The sequence below is a fragment of the Microtus pennsylvanicus genome, chromosome 14, assembly GCF_037038515.1.
Source record: "Microtus pennsylvanicus isolate mMicPen1 chromosome 14, mMicPen1.hap1, whole genome shotgun sequence".
In the NCBI taxonomy this organism is placed as follows: domain Eukaryota; kingdom Metazoa; phylum Chordata; class Mammalia; order Rodentia; family Cricetidae; genus Microtus; species Microtus pennsylvanicus.
The window spans coordinates 70,472,088-70,499,793 of record NC_134592.1 but is presented as its reverse complement, the minus strand read 5'-3'; the positions used below and the strand labels follow the sequence as shown (position 1 = coordinate 70,499,793).

At 39.9% G+C, this 27,706-nt stretch overlaps 1 protein-coding gene across 3 annotated transcripts in view; it reads left to right on the top strand.

The window, feature by feature from the left end:
- Crppa (CDP-L-ribitol pyrophosphorylase A) overlaps nucleotides 1-27,706 on the top strand; it is a 235,738-nt gene that overhangs the window by 129,372 nt on the left and 78,660 nt on the right. For all 3 annotated transcript variants that reach the window (XM_075948043.1, XM_075948042.1, XM_075948041.1), the window contains one exon: nucleotides 2,286-2,417. In XM_075948043.1, coding sequence (XP_075804158.1) covers nucleotides 2,286-2,417 — 132 coding nt within the window. The remainder of the gene's footprint in view (nucleotides 1-2,285; nucleotides 2,418-27,706) is intronic.

Below are 27,706 nucleotides of genomic sequence, written 5' to 3'. Positions count from 1 at the left end.
AGTAGAGTTCAGGAAGTTAGCTTGCTGTGTTTGCAAGCCTATCACCAGCAAGTCCCGCTCACTTGAATGATGCAAATTCATAGAAAGGAGACTTTGTAGATGTAGTTTGATCAATGATATAAATGAGTCTGTTCAGTTTATCAACTTTAATATGGTTGGTGAGCCATCTTTATAGGACTTCTAAATAGGAGCCAATATCTCTTGCTGTAGCTGGTGGGCATTGAGGGAGGACTTGGGTTCTAAACACTGATTTACAAGTTAAACTCCATTGGCTGAACGTCTAGTATTTATAGTGCACTCTCAGCTCCGGCAATGCTGTAGCTCACTAGACAGGAGCTAAGACAGCTGAAGTTCTGCCTGTATGACTTTTCTGGAAGCAGAGATAGGAAAAGGAGAGCCCAGGGTCCCAGGGTCACAACCTCCTATCCTGCACTGTCAGCCGGCTAACTCATTGGAAAGCCTTTCTACTTTTAATTTTCTTGAACAACCTTTATTTTCTTGCTCTTTTTCTTTTAGTTTCTTTGTGAAATGTCATTTAAAGTTATTTCTTTGACATACAGTTGGGCTTTTGCCATTTTAAATTTCAAAAAGGAAATAACTGTATGTACATATTTTTAATTAACTATGTTTAATGACTAGCTCATTGTTATTGGATCACTATTGAACTAATGTCTATTAAAACCATTGTCTTTAAGGCGAGCATAACTCAATAAGTGTTTGCAGGCTAGCCATGTGTGGGGCCCTAGGCTTAATCTCCAGCAGTGAAAGAAATAATAAAGACTTTCTTATAAATATTTTTCCCTGGAGAAGGAAAAGGCAATGTTGGGGTAGAAAGCCTCATTGCTGTATGCTATAGAAAAAACACAATAAAATGTGTGTCTGCTATGCAGTGTACCTCCATGTGGGAGACCGGGGCAGAAGGGCCATTGCTGTAGTGCATAAGGGCAGGGTCCACATTAAAGTGTTGCTGGTTGTCTGCATATGTAATAGGGAAATTACTGATTCTGAAAATTACTTTAAACTGGGTCTTTCAAAAGAACACACACTTTTATTCCTGTTCTTTGCATCATTTAGGCTGATGGTTCTCAACCTTCCGAATGTTGCAACCCTTTAATACAGTTCCTCATGTTGTGATGACTCCCAACTATAAAATTATTTCATTGCTACTTTTTAACTGTAGTTTTGCTACATTCATAATATAAATATTTGTGTTTTCCAATGGTCTTAAATGACCCCTGTGGAAAGGTCATTTGACTCAAAGGGAGTTGTAAACCCGGGTTAAGAACTACTGATTTAGGCTTTTTCCTATAATAGGACTGTGTGATGTTTCCACTTAATAAATTATCTTGGCCCAGGCAGTGGTAGTGCATGCCTTTAATTCCAGCACTCAGGAGCTAGAAGCAGATGGCTCTCTATGATTTCATGGCCAACTCATGTGTACAGGACAAGTTCGAGGAAAACAAGGACTGCATAGAGGATCCCTGTCTCAATAAACTAAAAACTAAAAATTAAATTATCTTGTGAAAAACTGTACCAATAATTTGTAGAATTAAGGAAGGATCTCTCTGTGATCCTTTAAATTTCAATTAAAGTGTTTTTATTTTTCCAACATGTTCCTTTTTATTGATTATTTGAGAATTTCTCACAATACACTCCAGTGACACTCATTTTCCTTTCCTCCCAACTCCATCTTTCTACCATCGTGCTTCCTTCCTAAAGAAAAAATACAACAAATCCAATTTGTGTTGCCCAAATACTCATTGTTCATTGGAGCATGGTCAAACTCCCAGTGACAGGCCCTTTAAAGAAAACTGAGTCCTCCCTTACCAATATTTCATATTTTTCAGAATACTGACATCGCATAAAGCAATGTTCCATAAAAAATTGCTTGGGGTTTATTATAGACATAGATAATTATTTATTAGAAATGTCAGATATTCTAAAATACTAATCAAAGTTACTTCCATTAATTTTATTAGCTTTTTATAGGTTATGAAATAATGAACCTGTTATAGATCACTAGTTAAACAACTATTGGAATTGTGTTTTTATGAAACTGGTATGATTTGCCAATAATGGTAACGTTTTATATTTTTTAATGTATTCTCATCGAGTCTTTATTTCATATTCATAAAGGAGGAGTCATTCACTTATTAGGTGTTTATTGTCTAGAAGACATTGGACTTTATTCGCATGAATTAACAAAGCTAGCAGACTACAGCAGTTGGGTTTGAATTCTCTCCAAGGGAAGGCTAACGAGAGCCACGCTGTGCTTGTGTCCTCAGGTGCACTGCTGTGACCTCACCTTAGCTCCACTTGCTCCAAAGATGGAGAGCCTGATGTGGATTAGGAGTTTGGCGGAGGACATGAAGAAGAGGAATGTTTTATTAAGTGGACTTCTCCTAAACTACTCAAAGGTATGAAAGGCGTGATGTTTGCAGAATCGTGTCAGGACCCGGAGAGAGGGTTCACTAGAAAAAACTTGTGCACGTTAGAGTGAGAAGCTGAGTTGCAATGCCAAGACTCTGTGTAAAAAGCTAGTGCTGCAGGGTGGGTCTGCAACCATGATGCTCTTAATGATAAATGGAGGTGAAGACAGGAGATTCTCCAGAAATTTTTATGCCAGCTACCCTGGCACACACAGTGATAAACAAAAGACAATGTCTCTTGCAAGGTCAAAGGAAAGAACCGATACTTGAAATTGTCCTCTCTGTCCTCCACATGTGTGCTATACTCTGGAGAGCTTGCATACACTCCCGTACATGCTTATACACACACACACACACACACACACACACACACACACACACACACACACACACACACCTAGACCTTCTCATCTCTCATGGGCTGTAATGGGTCTAACCTCTCAACTATAGGATGATAAAAAACCAAGTGTTTTAGAGAAAAGATGTAAGCTGTTGGGATCAGTGAGACCCCAGATCCTGAATTTCTTGTAATCCCCTGATCTGAGTGCCTACAGCTGCTCTGAGCACGAGATCTTCAGGAGTTCCTGATGGCAGGAGAGTGGTTTCTGGTGGGTTTGGCTGAGGCATGGCTATCTCTATATAATCTGCTCCTGAACACAATAAAGGGGCATTCTTGGGGAACTCAAGGATGACCTGTGTTGCTGTATCTCTGTCTGTGTGTGTCTGTATTTTAACCTCCAGCCCCCTTGCCCGAAGCTTGCGAACTGGGTGCCAGTGCACAGAGCGCAGACACGGGGGGGGGGGGGGTTGGTGCAGTGTGCAGCAGTAAGCTCTGTGGTTTGACCAATTATGGATTTCTGTAATAATGTACATCAGTTACAAAAGTAAACTTCTTTAATGAGCCGTGAAGCTACATTTACCTGTGGGTAATTTACAGTTAGAGATTACATTTGTTTAGTAGATTGTCTGTAGGTCCATGATTACTCTACCCACAGATAGTTGGCTAGATTTATGAGAATGGCAATGGTAGGTTGCCTCTAGGGTCCATGACTGGTCCAGCCACAGGTAACTGACTAGATTTACAGTGTCAGACATGAATGTCCTCATATTAATAAGGCCTTAAGTCCCAAAAGACAGTTGGCAAGTTTGGCCACAGTAGATATATCTATAATGTAACCTCTATACCTAAGGCTCAGGAAAATTGTGGAAGACAGGGAAGAAAGATTCTAAGAGCCAGAGGACCAGTGTACCTACTGCTAGATAGTGTCTTCTTGATATGGTAGGAAAGCTGTGCCCACAAAATTACAACAATATGGCTGCCTGAGTAATGCTGCCAACAGTTGACATAGCAGTGGGGATGGGGGAATTTCACATGTTCCCACCTTTAGATAAAGAACAGCATTGGCTGCTGAGAGAGGGAAATTCAGTTTTTTTTCAGGGAGGAGTTCCCTGATAGTTTATCCAACCATAAATAGTCAGCCCTAAACAAATGTACATATGAGCGACACCGAAAGGCCTTGGTAGGTTGTGTTCTCAGAAGACGTTGTATGTGTACATGTGTGTACATACATATATGCATATGTAACGATGGTTAAGAAGAAGTCATGAATTTGAGAGGGAGTAGGAGGCATACAAGGAGCTGGAGAGGAGAAAGGGAGGGGCAAATGGTGTAAATACAGTGTTCATGTGTGAAATTCTCAAAAAAATTAATGAAATGAAACCAAAAAGGAAATGTATAACCTGGCAAATACCAAGGTAAGGTAAGGTAGCCCACATAGGATTTCCAGATTTAGTAAGCAAAAATACTCCAGATAAGTTTGTAAGTATATTCTGAATTGGAATTTAAACTTCAGATATAACTAAAGTCCTCGATTTTATGGCAAATCCTGTAGCATTTCGACCCATGCCTAACGGCAAATCTGGAATATCTTGACCTTGTGTTATTCTCATAAGACTGGTGATGAAGTGCTTTCTCCCTTCCGTGTTATTTATGCACTTGCAATGCGTGCCGGGCATCTGTATTCTGACGGAGCACAGCACTCAACTAGAGAAAGGCATCTGTGATTATGCTGGTAGCAGCAACTTAATTAATGGGAGGCAAGATGGTTTGCCTCGACTATCTCTGTGTGAAGGAGTCGGATTTCCATCAGAACCTCAGAGAGAAGTTGGAATTACATTTTTGGCATACGTAGACTAATCTAGACATAGACAGGTCTAGGTCATAGGTCATCAGACCTGTGACTACTTTATATTATTTTTGAGTTCTCATTTAGATGATTTAGTAAGTCTGACAGTTGATTTTGGACTGATCTGGAATAAATAGGATAAATTGCTGACTTTCCAGGTATTTACAGACATTTAAAGTTACACATGGGTAGAAGAGATAGAGATGGCTCAGTGTTCCTCTTGCAATGGACCTGAGTTTGGTTTTTAACATTCATGTTGGACAAGGGATAAACACCTGTAATGCCAACTCCAAGGGATCTGTATGCACACACAGACATGTTTGCACATGTGTGTAAAAATACAAATAAATATTTAAAATTTATACGTGGGCAAAGCAACAAAATAATGTATTTTTGTGTACACCTACAATTTGTGAAATTATCTTAGGTTTGTCATTAACCTGCAGGTATATTTTTAAATAGATAAACTTTATTTAAATGTAATGATCATCATCAATACAGGCATGGTGGGCATTTGCAGCACTATGTGGAAGTCTGAGGAAGGAGGGTGACAAGGTAAGACTGACATTAGCTTGTCTCTGCAAGTGAGTCCTTAAAATGTCAAGAGCATCGTGTAGGCAGTATAGGCTCCAGTGTTCTTCACCTTGACATAGCTAGAAGCGTTGTTCCTGAAATTTGTAACCACGACCTCGGTTACTTGTGGCACATTTTAGTCTGTATAGGATCCTGGAAATCTGAGATGTTGGACCTGTAAAGAGATACATGTTCTTGCTCAAAGACAGATAACTGGGAGAGAAAACTTGAGTCTCTGTTCCTGGTCAGGAATATTTCCTACTCAACGCACTATAATCTTTGGTGAGAGTATACAAATATGGTAGGGATTATAAGTAAATCATTTTTCCATGTTTGCAATGGAATCATGAATGAATACTGCTAACACCACATTATGCAGATGTAACGTAGAATTTATTTAGGCAAAGCTCAAAATGGCAGAGAGAAAGAGCATATCCAATCCCTGGAATCTTCTGGGCTCCATGACTCACATGAGGAGAAAAGTCAAGAATAGAGCTGTCAGGTAAAGCATCCCCTGCCCTGTTAGCTGTAATTCCAGAGCCATCAATAATCCTGGGTATTCGATGTGTTCCCAATATCACGTGGCTCACACGTGCATTATAAGTCGCTTATATGCTGTTTGAATTTAACTGGATATCTTGAGATTTTTATATCCTAAATTTAGCAGCCTTAATACACTATTGCAATACCCAGCATGCTCTGTGTGCTTTCAGGCTCGGTGCAAGTAGGTTATCTACAAGTCTCTGTACCTGAGAGAATTCCCTGGTTGGAGAAAGTTTTTGCTTGAAAACAGAAGAAGCATCTGGAATTCGCTGCCTGCTCTCAGACAGATCTGTGTGACTGAGCTGAGACCCTCAAAGCCAGGTTTCTATAAGCTACCCATGGTAGGGTGGAGAAACAGCATGTAAAGTCTTTCAGGTACTTTTCCAGGATGGTAGTGCAAACTGGTAAGCCCATCACGTGGGAGTCTGGAGTAAGAGGATCAAGGGCGTGAGACACTGTCTTAAAAAACAAAACCTTACTCTTTATTATTTATAAGCCAACTTTGCTATGGCAGTCACTAAGTTGTAAAATATAAAATTTTCCTGGAGGAACGTGTTCTGATTACCTGAAAATCTGTGTCTGATATAACTAAGAATTTATTGAGATCTAATATCTAAGGCATGAATGTTTTAAGCCAAGAACAGCTATTTTATTGATCTTTAAAGTATTTTATAGTAATTCTTAATGTAAATATTTTTAAGTATGCATTATCTATAATTTTTATATGTGAACTATAATAAAGCTTTTAAGTTCTATAAACACAAGTCCTGTAGTTTTCTACTCTGTACGTCTATTTTGAAACCTCAGGTACTTGAGGTAGAAGCAAACATATGGTCTCCAGGTTAAAGAGTTTAATGAAAATCTGACTGGTTTGATGAATCAATGTCTGTTTGCTTCTCTGCTAAAGAAACAGCTGTATAGTGTTTGACAACATATGTCAAGATTTTAAGTCTCATATGCTGTGTTTGTAAAATTTAGACCTCAGAAGCATTGTGTGAAGCTAGCCATGGTAGAACTTGCTCATAGTTCCAGCGCTTATGAGCCAAGGCAGGAAGACTGAGTTGAGAGCAGCCTGATTTATACAGTGAGGCCCCATCTCAACCCAGCAAATAAACCACCAGACAGAGTCAAATGTGGGTGGAAGAGGTGGAGAGCTGGCAGTGTGCCTGCTCTGCCGAGTGACAGTCTGCAGGTGTCACTCTCATGCAGGTTAGATCTGAAACCTGAATCTAGTTGGGTTTTGCCCTTTTTGTTTTATGATGAGTTTCAGTGTACTAATTTTCTTTATTTCACTGATAAAAGTTGTCTTCAAGTTAGTATATACTTTAGTATAGTTTAGAGAGGGAGTGCTTCTTTTCTCTTAGACATCACAATAAGGGATCGTCTCAACATAGCAGGGTGCTTGGAATTTAGTCTACAGATGTTTGAAATTTTATTTCTTCCTGCTCAGCAGTCTTCTGTTGGTTTTGAGCAGAGGCAGTGGGAGTCTAGAGAGGAACACCTGAGCTTGTGAGCACTTTCATGGTTGGGAACACTGGAAAGCGCTGTGCCAGTTGGGAGAGCTGCAGAAAGGAACTGAAGGTTGGAGTTTAGGGTCCATTACCCTAGCTCTGCTTCTGAATTCCAACTTTTAACGTTGCTACAGATAAGGAAGTCATACACTAGAAACGAAGCTAATAAAGCAGATCTGGACATTTTTGTTTAGTGATTACTTGTGAGCGACATACGAAAGGCTTAAAAATTCCCCAAACAAAATATGAAACTAAAAATTGAAGCATTGTAACAGCCTTAAATTAAATGAAATTATGTAAATAAGTCTTGCATTGGAAATCTATCAGATCACTGTCTTTGGTGGGTTAAATGCCATCATCCTTTGTTGTCTGATTGGAAAGTCTTGTGTGCATCTGTAGGATACCTAGAAACATCCTGGGTTTTGAATCTTTGTGGTGACTGCAGGTGCCCTTGTTAGGAAATACAAAGCAACTCCAACATCTCTGAGATATCTCTTTGTCCAAAGACTGAATTTGTGTTCTCTCCTGAAGTGGCATTTGGTATCATCCTTCAAGGGGAAAGAATTATTCATAGGGTAGATATATATATATATATATATGTCTACATGCTGACAGACATGAAACAGACAAACAAACCCAAACATAAAAGGAGATTGGAGGAGGTCAGCCTCTGTTGTCTTCAGTGAGCTGTTACTTGGAATTGAACTTGGTAATGGAGTGAACAGATGGCTGTTTCCACTGTACACAACCAAACCACGCACCCCGCAAACATGCAACCCCAAATCTGTTTACAGGAACCCACAAGCCCTGTTCAGAGGAATTAGACTCCTTCCCCCATTTTTTTTTCTGGATGTGGGATGCTTTTTAGATGAAATATTTTTCACTCATTAGTATTACTTGGGCTTTTTCTAATTTAGAGTTAGTCATTTGGGAAAACAGGAAGGACATAAAAATAATGTCTTCAAGTTCGTCTTTTCTAGGGGTTTGCTTGGCTCACTTGATAAACTTGAAAAACAGCAATAAGATCAGCTTCTTGGGGCACATCCAAATGAAATTCAGTATTGGACACATTGGTTGGTTACATTCATTTTTTATGAAAAGCAATAGGTTATGTATGAAAATGAAAAGATGTATTCTCTCAGGAAGTGCAATGTGGAAGATTCTTAAACGCATTCCTCTGGGAATGCATTTCTTCGTCATTTACTGTATAACCAGTGTGGTAAGCCTGAGAGCAGTTTCACCTCAGCTGCTGGTGACCGTCAGTGTCTGGGTCAAACTGTCAGTTTGCAGCTACCCTAGGTCCGCTTAGAAATGATCCCTCAGTGTTCCCTGCATCCGCTGTGCTCTGTGTGTTCCCTGCATCCGCTGTGGTCTGTGTGTTCCCTGCATCCGCTGTGGTGTGTGTGTTCCCTGCATTCACTGTGGTCTGTGTGTGTTCCCTGCATCCGCTGTGGTCTGTGTGTTCCCTGCATCCGCTGTGGTCTGTGTGTTCCCTGCATCTGCTGTGGTCTGTGTGTTCCCTGCATCCGCTGTGGTCTGCTGCACTGGGAATTCAGTCCTTCCTTCTATCAGGACCATTTCACAGAGGGTCTTACAACAGCAGAGCAAGGAAAGGAGACTCCCAACAAGAGAAAACTCCCACTCTTCCTAACCTTCATAGCTGAGCAACAACCCGTTGTAGATAGGAGGCAAGTTCCCAGACCCTGCCCTCACTCAGGCAGGGTGTAACACACAGGCATAGACACTGGATGTTGGCGACTGTTGGAGGCCACATCAGATTCTGCCAACCACAATACCAGTAAAGTTTAATATAATGGACTGTGTGTTAATTTATTGGTGTCTCCATGTAAATTCAGGTATTCACAAATGAAATAAGTCTATAAATATGTAAATATGAAAACATCATTAATATACCTATGAATGCATTTAAAAATGTAAGTATTCTTAAGTGCATATGTGTGTTTTCTCACTAGTCATGTGAGTACACTGGTAACAGCTTGGTAGGTACAGTGGAGTGTAGAAAACCAAAAGATAGAAACTGAATTTTACATTTTGTTTGCGATTACTTTCAGTAAGTAAAGCCGTGTTTGACACAGTGTAGTGGTAGCACTGCTTTTTAATTTTATACTTTACTGAGGAGACAGGTAAGTTGCATATGAGTTTTAAAAAAATAGAGAATAGCAAAATGAGCATATTCATCCAAAATTTTATGCTTTTGATTTTCAACCCTGTGATGATTTTCAAACCACTTAAATTTTTGTCTCAATTATAAATACCTATGTCCTCTTAGATAACAAGTTTAAATTAAACATACTAATAAAAATAAGTGTTTTAAATGTAAGTCATGCATTCCAAACATCCCTCAAAGGCATTCTACATCACTGAAGCTTCATGTGGTTCAACTCAAACTTTGGATTTTCAATTTTCCTTTGACTCTTTCCCTTCATCCCGATTCCAGTTACCAAGCTTGCTAACTGAATTACTACTACCTACTGCAGACCCCCACTACACTGAGCGCAAGGTAGAGTTTCAGAGTGGCCTTCAATCCTTGTGGGGTTCACAGCTTGGGAGATGAATAAAATTTGCAATTACAATGGTATATATTTTAACATAATATGCAGGTTTGTGCTAATAAACACATTCTCTCTCTCTCCCCCTCTCTCCCTTAGTTCCTCCCTTCCTCCTCTCACATTTATAGAAAAGGCTTAGCTATAGACTATTTGATGTGATTGATAGACAGAATACGTTAGAAGAGTTGACAAGAAGGTCATGGTAGTGTTTACTTGACTGCCAAGCCAAATCATGTGATGCAGGATGGCTTCTCTGTAGGAAGTGAGGAAGTCCTACAGGGGCCTGCTGTACATATGGTTATACTAGGTTTAGAGGCCTTAGAAGTTAGGAGAAACATCATAGGAACTTGCCAGTAGTATTAGTAAAGGACTATAGTCCCACATGCTTAGGGAACTGATAGGGAGAATAACTTGAGATCTCGTTGAAAAGCTTGGAGATTGTTATTAACAAAAACTGAAGTATATTATCTCAAATTTGTGGATTATAGATAATCTGCTTTGTTCAACTCAACAAGTTAAAAACACGTTTCAGTATTGAAGTACAAATACCACAAAAATCATAAAAATGATGTTAAATATGTGTTCTTTGAATAGACTGAGAGTTAAATACCAATGTTTCAAAATATAAAAATTGTAGTTACTCAATAACTACACAAAATATTCCTGTCATATGCCTTTATGAAACTTCATTATTTTCTCATACCATGCCACAATTTAAGAATTGATTTTAGAACATTTTATCAATGCAGAATGCATATATTTGTAGGCAACTATAATCCTTCTGTCATATTCATGAGGTCTGAATTATTGCAAACTAATTCCTGTAATATAATGATGTCTCCTTTGAGAAAGTTGGGATCTATTGCTTTAAAGCATATAACCCAGTAGCATTGAGTCCCAGAGGTTGGGAAAGCATTTTCTAAAAGTAGTTGTAAGTCAGAAGTAGGCATACAAGGAAGCCATGACTGATGGCTGGTGATCTTCCATAGGGACCTCTGAAGCAGTTACTGAAGGTAGACATATCATTCAGAGTGATCTGATTTCCTAGAAACTGCCCAACACATACATACCTATATATTATTGGCTAGGTTCCACATAGGAGGGAATACATGAAGGTTTTTTTTTTCTCTCTGCACTCATTGGGACATTGCTTACATACATTCTTTGTCTATCCATTTTCCAGCAAATTTTGTAGGTACACAAATGGCCAGTAACTGTTTTGATGTGGGATTCCCCTCTGTATGCTATGAATATGTTTTGTTACCATTGGTTATTAAAGAAGTTGTTTTGGCCAATAGCTTAGTAAAGTAAAGCCAAGTGGAAAATCTGAACAGAGATACAGAGAGAAGTAGGTGGAGTCAGCCACCAGCCAGAATCTTACCTATAGTTCTCAGCCTTGTGGTGATCCACAGATTAAAATAATGGGTTAATTTAAGATCTAAGAGTTAGCTAGAAATATGCACAAGTTATTGGACAAACAATGTTGTGATTAATATAGTTTCTTTGAGAATATTCGTGTCCAGGTGGGTGAGAAATGAACGAGCTGTCCCTGTCTACACTATTTCAAAAAATGTTCAATATCCTTAAACATGTGGGAAAAGAAAATGAAAACAGCTCTGGAGTACCACCTGTCTTGGTCAGGGTTACTCCTGCTGCGATAAAACACCATGACCAAAACAATTTGGGGAGGAAAGTGTTTATTTGGTTTGTTCTTCCACATCCCTGTTCATCACCAGAGAAAATCAGAAAGGAGCTCTACAGGGCAGGAAGCTGGAGGAACACAACAACCCTATTTAGCTGTGATCCTTTCAAATAAATTCTACATTCTCGTCAGATTGGACTCAGGCTGACTCTAATCACCAACTGAACGAGAGGACTAGAGAGTGCCACATAGACGGGGTGAGTGTATATTTTAACACGCCATATACTGTCTCCCTTCAGCTTTTAAACTATACACCATTATGTTTCCTTTGAGCCGAATAGTAATATTTATATATACATATATATGTATATTTCACATTTTAATTATCCTTTCATTTATGGACAGCCACCAACAACAGATAACTCTATGATAGTGTGTAGAGTTCTCTAGATATATGCCCAGGAGTAAAATAGCTGGATTATATGGTAGTTCTATTTTTAACTTGGTTTTTTTCTGAGACAGGATTTCTTTGTGTAACAGCTCTAGCTGGCCTGGAACACACTTGGTACACCAGGCTGGCCCATTTTTAACTCTGAAGGAATCTTCCAATTTATTTCCATAAGTGCTGCATTAATTTTCACTAATCAGTTGTGAAAAAGTGTTCCTCTTTCTGCACATCCTTCCCACCAGGTGTTATCAGATTTCAGGATAGCCATTCTGACTCAGGTGAAGTAGTATATCTGTCAGTCTTATGTCAGTTTAACAGGCACTAAAGTCATTTGAGGGAGAAAACTTCAATGAAGAAAATCCCTCCACAGGACAAGGCTGTAGGCAAGCGTGTAGGGCATTTTCTTAATTAGTGTTCAATGGGGGAAAAGCACAGATCAATGGGGGTGGGGCCCCTTCTGGGGTGGTGGTCCTGGGTTCTACACAAAACAGGCTGAGAAATCTCCGAGAATCATTTGGAGCCCAGAAATTTGGCTCAGTGGGTAAAGCACTTTCTGCCAAGCCACCCACCTTCATTTAATCCCTGGATTCCACACGATAGAAGGAGAGAACTAACTCCTAAAGGTTCTCCCCTTTTTCACAGCAAATAAATAAGTGTAATAAAACTTACGTTTTGATGCTATGGCAGGGAATACATTGTTGTGGAAAGAGTAGAGTCACTAAGTGTAAAGCTACGAGCTAGTATTCGGGTGAACACACACAGAGAAACGTTTTTAAAGCGCCTCATTATGCATTGTGTGTTCAGTTTCTTTTCAGTGAGAGGGTATTTCTGGCTTGCTTATCAGTGAATTGTCTTAGACTCTGATTAGAATTGTTCACGCTTGGATTTAAGTAGGACTAAGTTTTGCCAACTAAACGTGGGCTTCCATTTAATTGTGCAGTATTCTCCACTTTAATCCTCTGATCCCTTTATTACATTTATGACTCCATATTTAAGATAGATATTTTGATGCAATTAAAGGATTTTGTCTCTCCAGGGAGGGTGGTCTACATTTTGTTTTTAATTTAAGAAAATCCTGTGTTAGCCCAGACTTAATTGTATTTTCTCACCCTGTGAGTAGATACAGACAAAAGCCCTTGAGAAGTTGCCTCAAGTTCAGTTGGTGAGTTCAATCCTGAACCATAGAAGAATGATTAGGCATGATGTCTAAATCTACCATTTTACGTGAGAATGGCATGATTATATTGTTTTCTCCAAAAGCATGCTAATATCCAGGGGTGAAGCAGGCAGCTACACATCGTGATTTTTTTGACAGTGCTTTCAACGGTGAGAAGCATTTCATCTGGAAACGACTGTAACACAACACAGTGGGCGGGGTCTCTGCAACACAACACAGTGGGTGGGGTCTCTGCAGCACAACACAGTGGGCGGGGTCTCTGCAACACAACACAGTGTGTGGGGTCTCTGCAACACAACACAGTGTGTGGGGTCTCTGCAACACAACACAGTGGGCGGGGTCTCTGCAACACAACACAGTTTGTGGGGTCTCTGCAACACAACACAGTGGGCGGGGTCTCTGCAACACAACACAGTGGGGGGGTCTCTGCAACACAACACAGTGGGCGGGGTCTCTGCAACACAACACAGTGGGCGGGGTCTCTGCAACACAACAGTGTGTGGGGTCTCTGCAACACAACAAAGTGAGGGGTCTCTGCAACACAACAGTGTGTGGGGTCTCTGCAACACAACAGTGTGTGGGGTCTCTGCAACACAACACAGTGGGCGGGGTCTCTGCAACACAACACAGTGGGTGGGATCTCTGCAACACAACAGTGCGTGGGGTCTCTGCAATACAACACAGTGGGGGGGGTCTCTGCAACACAACACAGTGGGTGGGGTCTCTGCAACACAACAGTGTGTGGGGTCTCTGCAACACAACACAGTGTGTGGGGTCTCTGCAATACAACACAGTGTGTGGGGTCTCTGCAACACAACACAGTGTGTGGGGTCTCTGCAACACAACACAGTGGGCGGGGTCTCTGCAACACAACACAGTGTGTGGGGTCTCTGCAACACAACACAGTGGGCAGGGTCTCTGCAACACAACACAGTGGGCGGGGTCTCTGCAACACAACACAGTGGGCGGGGTCTCTGCAACACAACAGTGTGTGGGGTCTCTGCAACACAACACAGTGGGCGGGGTCTCTGCAACACAACACAGTGGGCGGGGTCTCTGCAACACAACACAGTGGGCGGGGTCTCTGCAACACAACACAGTGTGTGGGGTCTCTGCAATACAACACAGTGGATGGGGTCTCTGCAATACAACACAGTGGGCGGGGTCTCTGCAACACAACACAGTGGGGGGGGTGCAACTGCCCACAGCTTTCTCAGCTAGTTGGTCAGTTTGAATTTCTTCATGGTTTATCTGTGGAGAAGTTGATCTTTGGGGTAACAGTGCTGAGCCGGGAAACATTGTTTGCATGAGTTAATGCTGTTGGTCAACACCTATCAAGGACAAGCATGGTTTCCTTTGCTGTTCCCTTACCCATGATGCCTCTGCAGATGAAACACAACAACCCTACTTAGCTGTGATCCTTTTATCTCATTAAAAAAATACCAGTTCAATGACAAGATTTTAGATGATGTTGTTTTAATAAAATAAGAACACTAGGTTTTAACAATATTATCCTTGGGCTTTTCTTAGCCAATAATATTTTAAGTTGAGCATCTCACCCTGCATGTTTTTTGCTTCTTTTAAGCTATTTGCATTCTCTCTCTGTGTCTCTCTGTCTCTGTGTCTCTCTGTCTCTGTGTCTCTGTGTCTCTGTGTCTCTCTGTCTCTCTCTCTCTCTCTGTCTCTCTCTCTCTTTCTTTCCTCTCCCCCCACCCCATGCATTGGGGAAAAAGAAAAAAAATCAAAAATGTTAAGCTTGTCCAAGCACTTTGCAAACATCTTGAAGAAGTCATAGGATGGCACTAAGAGTAGCTATTGGTCCTTCTGAGATATGGCTGAGTGCATAGAGCCTGTTGGGTCTAGCCCAACTTGTCTGTACATTCCTGAGAAGGGGAGTGTGGATCGAGGAAAGAAATAGACAAGAGACAGAAGGTAGAGTCAGGAAGTCTTCCATTGACCACTGTAGCAAAAAACCTGAGTTCATTTCTCACAGCCTTTATATACTCTAACCAAAAGGGGAGGGCACAAGGCTTCCATGATACAAAGAACAAGCAAGCCTAATTACCTACTTATATCTCTTTTTTTTATTGATAAAAGGAGAATAAAGAAAAGAAAGAAAAAAAAACAAATTTCCACCTCCTCCCAGCCTCCCATTTCCCTCCCCCTCCTCCCATTCTTCTCCCCCTCCTCCCACCCCTCTCCCTTTCCCCCCACTTTTCTCCCCCTCCCTCTCCAGTCCAAAGAGCAGTCAGGGTTCCCTGCCCTGTGGTAAGTCCTAGGTCCTCCCCCCTCTGTCCATATCTAGGAAGGTGAACATCCAAACTGGCTAGGCTCCCACCAAGCCAGTACATTGCGGGGAGCACGGAACCCCATTTCTTAGTTAAAGGACCCACTTTAGGATGGGCAGGAGACTTGACCCTAGAGGGGCTCCCAGGTGCCCAAGCTGAGGCCCCCAGTTAGTTCCTTGGGCAGCTGAGGATAGGGAACCTGAAATGACCCTATCCTAGAGCAATACTGACGAATATCATGCATATCATCCTAGAACTTTCATCTGGCGATGGATGGAGATAGAGACAGAGACCCACACTGGAACACTGGATAGAGCTCCCAAGGTCCCAAGGAGGACCTACTTATATCTCAAAACACCTGGTAATCACACCCTGTCAAACATCCTGCTGTCTGGCCTTTGAGGAGCAAAGCATCCAGTAACCACATCTTTGGTCAAATGTTCTGTTGTTTGTCCTTCAGGAGTAAGAATAGGTCTAAACTCTCTGACTTTCAGTCAAGATGGAACGGATCCAAAACTGTGGGCCCTCACAAGCACTAAGATTCTGAAACATCATTGAGGTTGCTGGTTTCAGCCACAATATGTATTGGACAAAGAAAGAAAGAAAGAAAGAAAGAAAGAAAGAAAGAAAGAAGGGAGGGAGGGAGGGAGGGAGGGAGGGAGGGAGGGAGGGAGGGAGGGAGGGAGGAACACAAAGCAAAATAGACATGTATCCCTAAGACAAGAGAGAAGGGAACATTCTCATTTTGTTATTTGTGAACTGTGGCAATTCCTGGCTGAAATGAGTAGGCAATAAAGACCAGTAGATGGGTTAGGAGGTTGATCAGCAGTTGGAGGTGCTGGATGCTCTTCCAGGGCCCAGGGCTTGATTCCACAACTGTGTGTAACTTCAGCTGCAGGAGATCTGCCTCTTCTCTTGGCCTCTGAGAGCAACATGAATATGTGGTGCACATATAACACATATATACATGCAGGTAAAACACCCTATACTTAAAATAATAGTAATTTTTTAAAACACAAAATACCAAAAGCTGGCTGTGATTTCTTTCATAGAATTCACCAAATTTAATTTTACTGCTATAGACTCTCTGACATCAACAAGCAGAAAAAGAGAAACTAAATTTTATTTCAGATACAAAATTGGAACAGGCTTTGTGAAATTCTGTCTCCTCAACAATCCTGATTTGGATTTAATGACATTATGAAAACTTGAAGACTTTAGTTTTGGGTTTGGTTCCAACAAATGGAAGATGCAATCCTATACTATCACCTCTGAGTCCTGTTCTGTTTGAATTTTAGTTGGCTTGCGCAGGCTTTTGCAGTCTGATGTCAGTGTGACTGAGGTCCACCTTACTCGAGTCATAGACAGAATACTTCTGATGGTTATGGTGTTTCAGAGGAGAAACACATACAGAGATTTAGACAGAGTACTAAATTCACTCTAAAGGTCATGTTTCATGTAGACTAATAATGGCTTCCAGTTGAAATTTTTGATTTTTTCCAACTTCATTGAAAAGAACCTTGGAACTAAGTAAAAATATCACTCTAAACCAAAAGTCTCACAGATGATATTTTGTTGAATTAGAAAATAGATATTTGCCATAATTTCTGAAATAATTGGATTTTATTCCATTCTTAGCATTTATGGTTTAATGTTTTTCAATAACAAACTTACAGAACAGCATTGAAAACACACGCTCGGGTGCATGGCGGACATGCTGCCAACACCACAAGTTGCTGTCAGTAAGCAAGTTGCTTGTTTTAAAAACTTAAATCCTGACATTGTCCAGAAAGTTTTAAGAGATTTATGTAAAACTGTCATAAAGCCGAACTGTTGAAACTTGTTCACAGAAACGTTTTGACTTGTGTTAATGCTTTACATCCTGGGTTTATATTAAAAACTCACACACAATAAAAAAGGAAAAATGCCCAAACCTGATTCCTCGCCCACTTGCCTTCCTACTAGCAATCATGTATTTGGGAACCTTTTGATTCATGGGAAAAACACCTAACTTCCTGAACTCTGGTAACAGAAAGAATGAGCAACCATGTTTATTTATTTAATTTCAACATTAAGACATTCTTCTCAGTGACTTTTTAACCACCTTTCCCTTGTATGCGGAGTGCACCCTGGATCTCTACTGGTGCCATTGTTAAACATTTGACTTGGATAGTACACAAGTTAGCGTCTTCACAAGAGCCAATCAGAACTTCTGATGGGATCTCCTTTAGTGGTGCCCCAGTACCAGGCTGGTAGATGCACTTCCTTCACCCTTCCAGAAGAGGGCACATTCCTCTCATGAGCAGCTTCTTAGCCAGCCCTTTCCAGGGGGTTTACTACAGGGGTATGTGCAGCTGTCTGCTTTGTATGACCCATCATTCCGACTCTTCCTTCTATATCCACCTGCTCCTTTGGCTGATGTCAGAGGAAGCGCTAGTGTTAGCAGCTACAGCAATCTGAGGCCACTAACACAACTCCATCCTTGACTCTTTACCTTATCAGTTATCTTAGAAATTCCAATATGGTATGCTTGTTTTGCTTCTGAAATATAACAATAAAGTTTTAAAAATCTTTAGCTATGCAACATGCAGATTTCCTGAACAAAATTATAATAATTGAAATTATTTTTAAGATTTCATATTTATGTCAAACTTTGCTCTATTTGCTGGAGAGAGATCAAGGTAGCATGACTTTTAAAGCTAACTTATGTGATTGATGAGCTAATTGGTTTGTCACTTGGGGCCTTGTTAGTGTAAATTGGAAATAGGTAATTTATGCTGATTTAGATAGCATAAGGGAAATCTGATGATTTAGGCATTTGGTTTTGGATCCAAATGCTAAAGTGCAGTTGGCCTTTTTTCTGCTCTCATCTACTCTTCCCGCTGCCTGTGCTAAGTCTCTTAACGGTTCATCCTCAGGCATTTCAAAAATAGTACCCAAAGTAACCACTCTTTCCTGTGTACAGTCCTTTGCTGGTGCCTCCTCAATATGCCCCTCCAGTCCTGAGTCTAACTGTTCTTAAACGTATTCATAAAAATATAACATACTTTCTGATTCAGTGGTGATGGCTCAAGAGGTATTCTTTCTACTAAATAATCAAAAGTAACTTGCCCATACCTGAAGCCAGGTTGGTCAAGTTATTAACCAGAGTAGGATGCAGGATGCATTTCTCAGATACAGTTCTCTACAAGATGGATGCTAGACACAGCCATGCAAAGGTCATTGAAGGCTTGTGATGTGGAGAGTAAATGAGAAAACATTTCTGTTCATATGTTATAAAATTTTGGTGCTTATGTGATAATTTTCTGTGATGTTATAAAGGGTCAGATTTGCAAGGTGCCTTATGCAGATTGTTCTATGACTATTGTCAACCAGTTATTTTTAAGTACTTGTGAAATGTACTGTAAATTATATATTGCTAAAATAATTCCAAACCTTGGGAAACATTAACAAAACTTTTTAAACCATTATAATAGTAATACCCACTCCTCTTCTCTTCTTTCCAGCATACTCCCTGGGCAAAAAGAAAGCCATAGTTCACACAATAAATATCATTCTTGTTTCTATTATATTGGAAGCAACTGAGATTTTGAAAAAAAAAACCCTCCTGCTTCTACTATGTCTGTTAGGCTTGCCAAATTCATCTTTTCCCCAAGAGAAAAAGCCAGAGCTTTAATGTGTTTATAGTAACGTACTATAGTATGTAGCTGTCTTGGCAATCTTGGCTTTGATTCATTGCTAGGGGTGTTGTTCCAGCTTGCAGTGAATGTCTAGAGATCTCCTCTTTTCTCATCCAGGCAGTTCCCATCTCCCATACACTTTTGCTATAGTGGTCTTGATATGGCCCAAAGTGCTTATTCATGGGTATCATCTTCAACCCAAGCCTAAATAGGGTATTTGGGGGTGGTTTGTGGTTGTTGATTTTTTTCTGACTCCTGATTAATTTGTACTACCCAGAATGGTACTGGCATGCCAGGCTGTTGGTAGCTATTTGTTGATGGATTGATGTGTGAGACCCAAAGGCAAGTATTTAGAGAGCATCCTAAATTGATGTGTTCTTGTTTTATTTATCATACTGTATGTTCTCAGTTTATTCATTGTGTATTATTGAAAGCATTTCAAATATCAAGAGATTGATGATTATACCACATTTAGGTCCTGCAGTGGATTAGAATGTTTATTAAATAACATTCCTACAAGTAATTTAACATAGAGCCATGTTAAATAAAAGTGTTGGTATCATTTCAATAATTAGAAAAGAGATGTGTGTCACATACAATCATGATAAATTCATAGCAAACCAAGGGCATAGTTAAATTTTAATTACATGCCAGAAACATAAAGAAGATATTATACTTAGTATGTTAAGACAATGTTGGGAGATGTCTTTATACCGAGCAATGATAGAAGAAGGCCAAGGGTTCCCAAGCCAGGGTATGAAGATAGGATGACACGCGAGGAACTGAGGTAAAGAATCCATGGATGACAGCTTCACATAAAATATAAAAAGCAATTGTAAGAAGAGGGCTGCTTGTTCATCCAGGCCACCCAGCTAGCTTAACCCCAAATAATCACACAGAAACTGTATTAATTAAATCACTGCTTGGCCCATTAGCTCTAGCTTCTTATTGGCCAACTCTTATAATAATTTAACCCATTTCTATTAATCTGTATGTTGCCTCGTGGCTGTGGTTTACCAGCTAAAGTTCTCAGCGTCTGTTTTCAGTGGCTACATGGCTTCTCTCTGACTCCGCCCTTCTTTCTCCCAGCATTCAGTTTAGTTTTCTCCACCTAGCTCTGCTCCCCTATAGCTCTGCTGTAGGCCCAAAGCAGTTCCTTTATTAACCAATGATATTCACAGTATACAGTGGGGAATCCCACATCAAACAACTGTAACAGACACATGTGAAGATGCACACGCATTGAAAGCAGAAGTCTGGCTTGTGTGCTTTCAAGCCTCTTGACATTTATTTGTTTGGAGGGATCTTTTGCTATAACCTGGTATTGGAAAATGTAGCATTCTATATCTGAACTTTTTCAATATTATTTACTTTTCTGTGTCTGAATGTATGCCTGTATGTTTGTATATATGTATGTATGTATGTTGTATGTATTGATCAAATATCAAACAAGAAATTACAGACAAAATTGTTATGGATATAAAACTTTTATATAGAGGATCAACATATTTCTACACACACACACACACACACACACACACACACACACATTCCACCACAAGTTTAGAAAATTGGGAGAAACCTCAGTTGCTCTGTTGTCGAGAGTGGTTATGTTATGTGTCTGTTTCTGTGTTGTAATGAGTGGTCATGTTATTTGTGTGTGCATGTGTTCCTGTGTTGTAGAGAGTTATGGGTGTGTGCGTGTGTTCCTGTGTTGTGATGAGTGGTCATATTATGTGTGTGTGTTCCTGTGTTGTAGACAGTGGTCCTGTTATGGGTGTGTGTATGTTCACTTATGAAATGACTATCATGTTCGTTTACTTCACAATGAATTTGATTTGTGTTAAACATGCATTGGGATTTTCATATCTTTGTTTTCATACATAGCCCCTAAACTACTGAGAAGAGTGGGTAAAGTCTTGCAGATGAACAGGAATAAGAGTCATTTTGGATTGATGTGGCTCAGCGGCACCCTTTTTCTGGGGAACAGTTAAGCAATGACAGCTCTCTGTCTGAGTAGGAGCAGCTTGTTCAGGTTTCTGCACGCTCTGTCTCCACAGACCGTGTGAACGTTCTCTGGCAGGATTGCATTGTTGCTCAAGGGAGTTGATGATATGCCAATTTATTAATCGCACAATAAGTCATTCAGATGTGTGTATTTCTCACACTTGGTGAAAAGCCTTGTGATTTTTTTCAAATGTTAATTGATGTTTCAGAAATCGTAAGACATAGGGCTGTTGCAGCTTGATTATTCCTCGTTTAAAAGGCAAATTAGGCAAAACAAACAAATAACAAACAAACAAAACCAACCTTGTACTTTTCATTGAATTTCTATACACCAAGCAACTTTAGAACTTCGTAAGTCATTTGAATTTGTAGGAATGTCAATTCTATAAAATATTTACTCTAGGTTCTGACAAGAGTATTTTAAGTTCTTCTTACATGTAGTCATTATGATGATTAAATATCTCTCGTAAGGTACAAGAATATGTTTTTAAATACTGTATAGATTGGAAATTGAGCGTTTAGCAGTGTCTTTGGTATGACAGTGTTTATGAGTGTACCAGTCATTTGTTTCTACTTATTTTGAAGCATGAATTGCAATCACTGAAAGGATGAATGAGCTCTGTTGAATTCTACATGGAGATGCGAGGCCTATGTGGAGATGCCAGGCAGAAAGTTTTATTGTAATTGTAATAAATGGGGTCTTAATTTCTTTTCATAGAATTAATGTTTTCTTCCTTATCAGTGGGACCCTGATCTTGCAAGGTTGAACCTTAGACTTATATTACATATCATATATGGCTATGTTTTATAAAATTCTTAGAAGAGGACACTAAATAAATTTGTTGGTTCTACTTTTTGTTTGAAAAGTTTTATACTATGCTGTTAATGTGGATTTTAAAATTTGAGTAGCCATTGAAGATATTTTTTTCTATAAAGCAAAAGCACTTCATACTGTCAAATATAAAGCCAGACATTAGATTAGTTCAGGACCTTGAGAAAGACTCACCTGAGTTTTAGGTGCATATTAATGTCAAAGAGTTTGAGATTGGGGCATTGTCACCAGCTGTTCCCTAGAACAAGTGGTGCATTGGCTTTTCAATGTTGAGATCTCTAAGACTGTATAGAGTCATTCTAGGGACATGGCTTTAGCTCTCTCAGGCTGGTTGGAGTCAGTCTGGGGCTGTGTTTTTATGTTGCAGAGAATCTTGTGTTTGACACAGCTCTATGAGCCCTTTCTGAATAGGGTGCTGCTCTTCTCACTTTGATACACAAAGTTAAATTTAAATGGATTGCTAATTTCCCAGTAGAAGAGAGGATGCCACTAATTTGGTGAGGACCCATGTGAAGTATTCTTTCCTGAATCGTAGCCATTTCCTTGTGCTGTGCTTGCTTGTTCTGTGAGGCACTGATGAAAGGTTGAACAGGTGCTTCCATTTAAACATTTGTTTTTTGAAGCATTGAAGATTGGGTACGGTGGGAAACCCTCCTGCCACCATGCTCGCCTCGCCACCCTGCAGTAGTGTCTGTTCCCAGGGGGCGGGGTTGTTTTCCTAACTGGGTTTTCCTTCTCGCCCCACAGCATTCTTCAGACTCACAATGGTGCATTATGATGTAGGGGTGCCATGCTTATCTTATTCTGGCTGGCCTGGGACTGAGGCAGGATTTTTATTGTATTTGTTTGTTTGTTTGTTTACACTCAACAGTATTGGTCAAGCCAACTCAGTGCCTGATGTGTTTTCACCAAAGCAGAATAGTTAGCATTTGAGTAATTTGAGTAATGAACCAACAATGCTTACTTATGCTACATATGATAGTAACACATCGTAAGGCCATGAGAGTCTCTACCATGTAATAGAAGCAACATTTTCAGAGTGATCTATGTGACTTTACTGTACGTTCTACTATGGAGGAAGAACAGCAGAAAACATGGCTGCATTTGTATGATCACAAAGGATGATGTGGTAGGATCTCTCCTCCTCAGATCTACAAAGAGAGGTTTTTTTTTATTTTGTATTGGACTCTGACTTAATTCTCTAATGTTGGCTTTGAACTCACTCAGGTCATTTGTCTGACTTTTTTTTCTGTATATGTTCAGCCTAGTTAAGGGTATTTGTTGACATGTGAGAAGATGAACATTTATTGATCACTGTATGCACTGTATCACTGAGATGCACTTCATTGACCCTTGAGTATACTGTCATGAATGCATGTTGATGGTCTTATCCACTCTATATCGTCAATTCTTAGGTACTTTTAATAACTGGGAATGCAGATTAAGCAAGCTGTCAGTGTCTGTGGTAGCCAGAATGGGCATGAAGGAGGAGTGGAGCACCAGGAAGTGCTTGAGAAGTTGCAAAAAGGAAAGAGACATTTTATTTTGGAGCAGTTGCAGCCCGCCCTGGATCAGGGAGGGAAATATTAAAGATAACTGGTCATCTCAAGGATTTCTACACAATTTCTCCCTGTGTTAGAACAAATCTGATTTCCATGGGATTTGACATCATTTACGGCAGCACGCTGAGACCCTTCTCTGTCCTGGGATGTGTTCATCTCAGTCGGGGATGACCACTGCCTGTGGTAAATTGGTCCTGGGACTGCTCTGGTCAGCATAGTGACTGGGAGGAAGAGAAAGACCGACATATAAAAGTGCAGGTCAGTTTAAAAAGGAACTCTGTCAGAGCAGTAAGAGCTTCATGGAAATCCTCGGTTATATGGGAAGAGTGCTTGGAGTCTCATTCTGTTTTATGGTCAAATATGGCTGGGGGGGGGAGGTAAACTGAAGACAGGAGCAGGGAAGACCGAGGTGTTCTTTCTCCATTGGTGCCCCTTCAGTTCTCTGCTTATCTTAATTACCTCTGCCTAAAGGTGTCATGGAGTGGCTTTGGTTAGGGCAGGGCACCTAATTGTATGTTATCGACAACCTTGTAACCAGCACTTTTCATTTTTCCTTATCTCCAAGATTTGGAGAGGGTGGGATAATAATGATGGCATTGCAGAAACCTGTCAGAGTGGACTGGGAAATTATTAAGTTGCAACACTCTCCACTTCATTGTTTTACCTTGCTTCTATAAGATGTTCCATCCCCAATGGAATCCCTACAAAATGGTGTATTCTGCTGGTATGTTAGGAAAAATACCACATAAGAAAAATTCCAATAAGCAAAAGTGTTTTAAATTAGTCATAACTTCTTCAAAAGTTTTCTTAAGTTTCAAAACATTAAGCTCTGACCATTTGGTACCACCATCTTGCTCATCAGTATTCTTTATTTTGACACTTACTGGGAAATGTGTCTTACGCTCTTGGATCCCATTTGATTTTCCTTAGAAAATTCTTGTCCATGAAGTCAATAAAGTAAGATAAAACATGAATATTAATAAATATATACAGTTGTTCTTGGCACTCAGATTCTAGATCCCAGGATTCTGTTTCTTCCAATATATGTTTAGAACCTGCAATGGTGTGGTTATTAACTACTTCCTAAAGCCCCATACACTAGCCTCTCCATGGGTAGCCTATGGTACTCCTGCATGAAGGTGGTTGCTAGGACACTGAAGATCGGGTGTTATGAGTGGCCTTTGCTGGGGATGGGGTCCTGGTCCCTCCCCCTTCTGCTTCTAGTGGAATGATGATGTATTGTTAGGGGTTGCCTTTGCAGGGCATGATGACTCCTGGTCTCTTTCTCTGTCTGCGTCCTAGCCTGAAGAGTTGGTGGGAAGAAACTTGTGTAAGTGAAGTGTACTGATTGGTTTTGTGTGTCAACTAACATAAACTAGAATCATCAGAGATGAAGGAGCCTCACTTGAAAATGTGCCTCCATGAGATCCAGCTGTAAGGCCTTTTCTTTTTTTTCTTCTTTTTTGTTGATTTTATTGAGCTATACAGTTTGCTCCCCTCCCTGCCTCTCCCCTCCCCTTCAACCTTTCCCCAAGGTCCACATGCTCCCAATTTACTCAGGAGATCTTGTCTTTTTCTATATCCATGTAGATTAGATCCATATATGTTTCTCTTAGGGTCCTCATTGCTATCTAGGTTCTCTGGCATTGTGATTTGTGGGCTGGTTTTCTTTGATTTATGTTTAAAAACCACTTATGAGTGAGTACATATGATAATTGTCATTCTGAGTCTGGGTTACTTCACTCAATATGGTGTTTTCTAGCTCCATTTATTTGCCTGCAAATTTCAAGATGTCATTATTTTTTTCTATTGTGTAGTACTTCATTGTGTAAATGTATCACATTTTCTTTATCCATTCTTTGGTTGCGGGGAATTTAGGTTGTTTCCAGGTTCTGGCTATGACAAACAATGCTGCTATGAACATAGTTGAGCACATGTCCTTGTGTCATGATTGAGCTCCTTTGGATATATACCCAAAAGTGATGTTGCTGGGTCTTGAGGAAGGGCGTTTCCTAATTTTCTGAGATATCACCATACTGATATCCAAAGGGGCTGTATCATCTTGCACTCCCACCAGCAATGCAGGAGTGTTCCCTTTACCCCAACCTCTCCAGCATAAGTTATCATCAGTGTTTTTGATCTTGGCCATTCTTACAGATGTAAGATGGAATCTCAGAGTTGTTTTGATTTGCATTTCTCTAATGACTAAGGATGTTAAACATTTCCTTAAGTGTCTTCAGCCATTTTAGACTCCTCTGTTAAGAGTTCTCTGTTTAGGTCTGTACTCGTTGGATTGTTTGTTCTTTTGATGACCAATTTCTTGAGTTCTTTGTATATTTTGGAGATGAGACCTCTGTCTGATGTGGGGTTAGTTAAGATCTTTTCCCATTCTTAGGCTGTTGTATTGTATTGTAGACTGTGTCTGTAAGGCATCTTCTTAATTAATGACCACCGCAGGGGAGGGCCAGCTCATGGTGCATGATGCCATCCCTGAGCAGGTGGTCCTGGGTTCTATTAGAAGGTGGGCTGAGCAAGTCATTGGAAGCAAGTCAGTAAGCAGCTCCTCTCCATGGCCTCTTCCTGTCCTAACTTTCCTCAGTGATGAACAGCAATGCTAAAATATAAGCCAAATAAACCCTTTCCTCCCCAATTTGCCTTCTGATCATGGTGTTTTGTTGCAACAATAGAAACCCTAAGACATGAAGAAAGGAAAACCATGTAAATTGCTTGTTTCTCTATAAGGGAATAGGCACACACAGGAGAAAATTTTATGGTATTATTATTATTATTATTATTATTATTATTTGTATTTTCTTACTTCATCAGCGCCCAGCTGCTTCCTTTATATTTAAGGCACTTACACTTAAATGTCTATTCTCAAGCTTATATGACCAATAAATTTAAATACAGTAGAATAATTATGCTAAACTTTATATTTATTAATTTTTAATTTGTAGGAGCCTGGATGAGGACATGCATTATCCCAAGTGCTGTTAAACTTATATGTTTATGGATCAAAATGTCCTCTGGTATTGTGTTGTGTAGACTGTCCTATGACTTTTTGATACATATGTCGTGAAAAGTAGGTATTGACTCTCTTTGAGGAATCATTACTTCCCAAAACATAAAGACTTTTACCTAGAATTGCATGTGGCTCACTCATTACCAAAATGTTTGCTTTAATTAAAGCTGATTGTTGATGTTAATGGTATTTCAAGAATGCCTTCCCAGTTACCCCCAGATCAATCAGTTATCAAAAGCACAGCTATTCCAAGTTATTCATATTCCATTGGCTATAATGTATTACATTGGATCCAAATTGAGTTGAGGGAATACACAACAGAGGAATTTGAAAAACAACAGTCTTTTCCTCTATTTTCTCTGACAACCTTCCAGGAAGGATGAAGGAATACTGAAAATCCTGAGTGTGGAAATATATTATTAAAGCACTATATCTATATTTCAAGCAGCATCAGATGTTCTTGAAGATACTGAATTGTTTCTTATAGAAGTAGCTGTTACTATTAGTGAGGATAGTTTTAACAGTGTTTCACATTCATGTTCAGAATTGTATGCTTTTTAAACGATCAACACTAAAAGTCTGGCTCCTTAGCAGAACCTACGTGTGATTTTGAAGTTGAAAAGTTTCTTCCCACTTGAGCAAGTTGGGAAAGCCTCTTCTCTACTAGATGAGACTGTAGATTGGGGTTAATTCTGTTAACCACAGTGAACCCTTTGGTATTTCTAAAGACAAGAGAAACCTTTGAACACGTACAGGTATACATGATGAGACCTGTGGGTTTGGGAAAGACGCTTTTCACTGCCAGTTGTTTCATGGAAACCAAAGAGAATAAATCTATTGAGGAATGCTTATTGTTTAATTATATGATTCATTTTGTAATATGGTGATCTAAGCTGCAGTGAAAATAATTCCTTTGTTCCTATTCCCCAACACAGCTTCAAACTCGAGTTTTTCGCACAGTTATAGAATGCAGTGCAGTGCTTCAACATCAGAGGGGTTTTCTATTCAAGGCCAACAACTGAAGATAGCCTTTCTATGTAACCTTTTCTTGACAGCTTCACGTGAAATATAAGGAGCATCTGTAACAGACATGGGAAGGTACACACATATGATAGCAGAAGTCTAGCTGTGTGCTTTCAAGCCTCTTTGACATTTGTTTGGAGGGATTTTTTGCTGTAGCCTAGTGTTGGAAAATGTAACCTTCTCCATCTGAACTTTTTAAATATTTATTTTTTC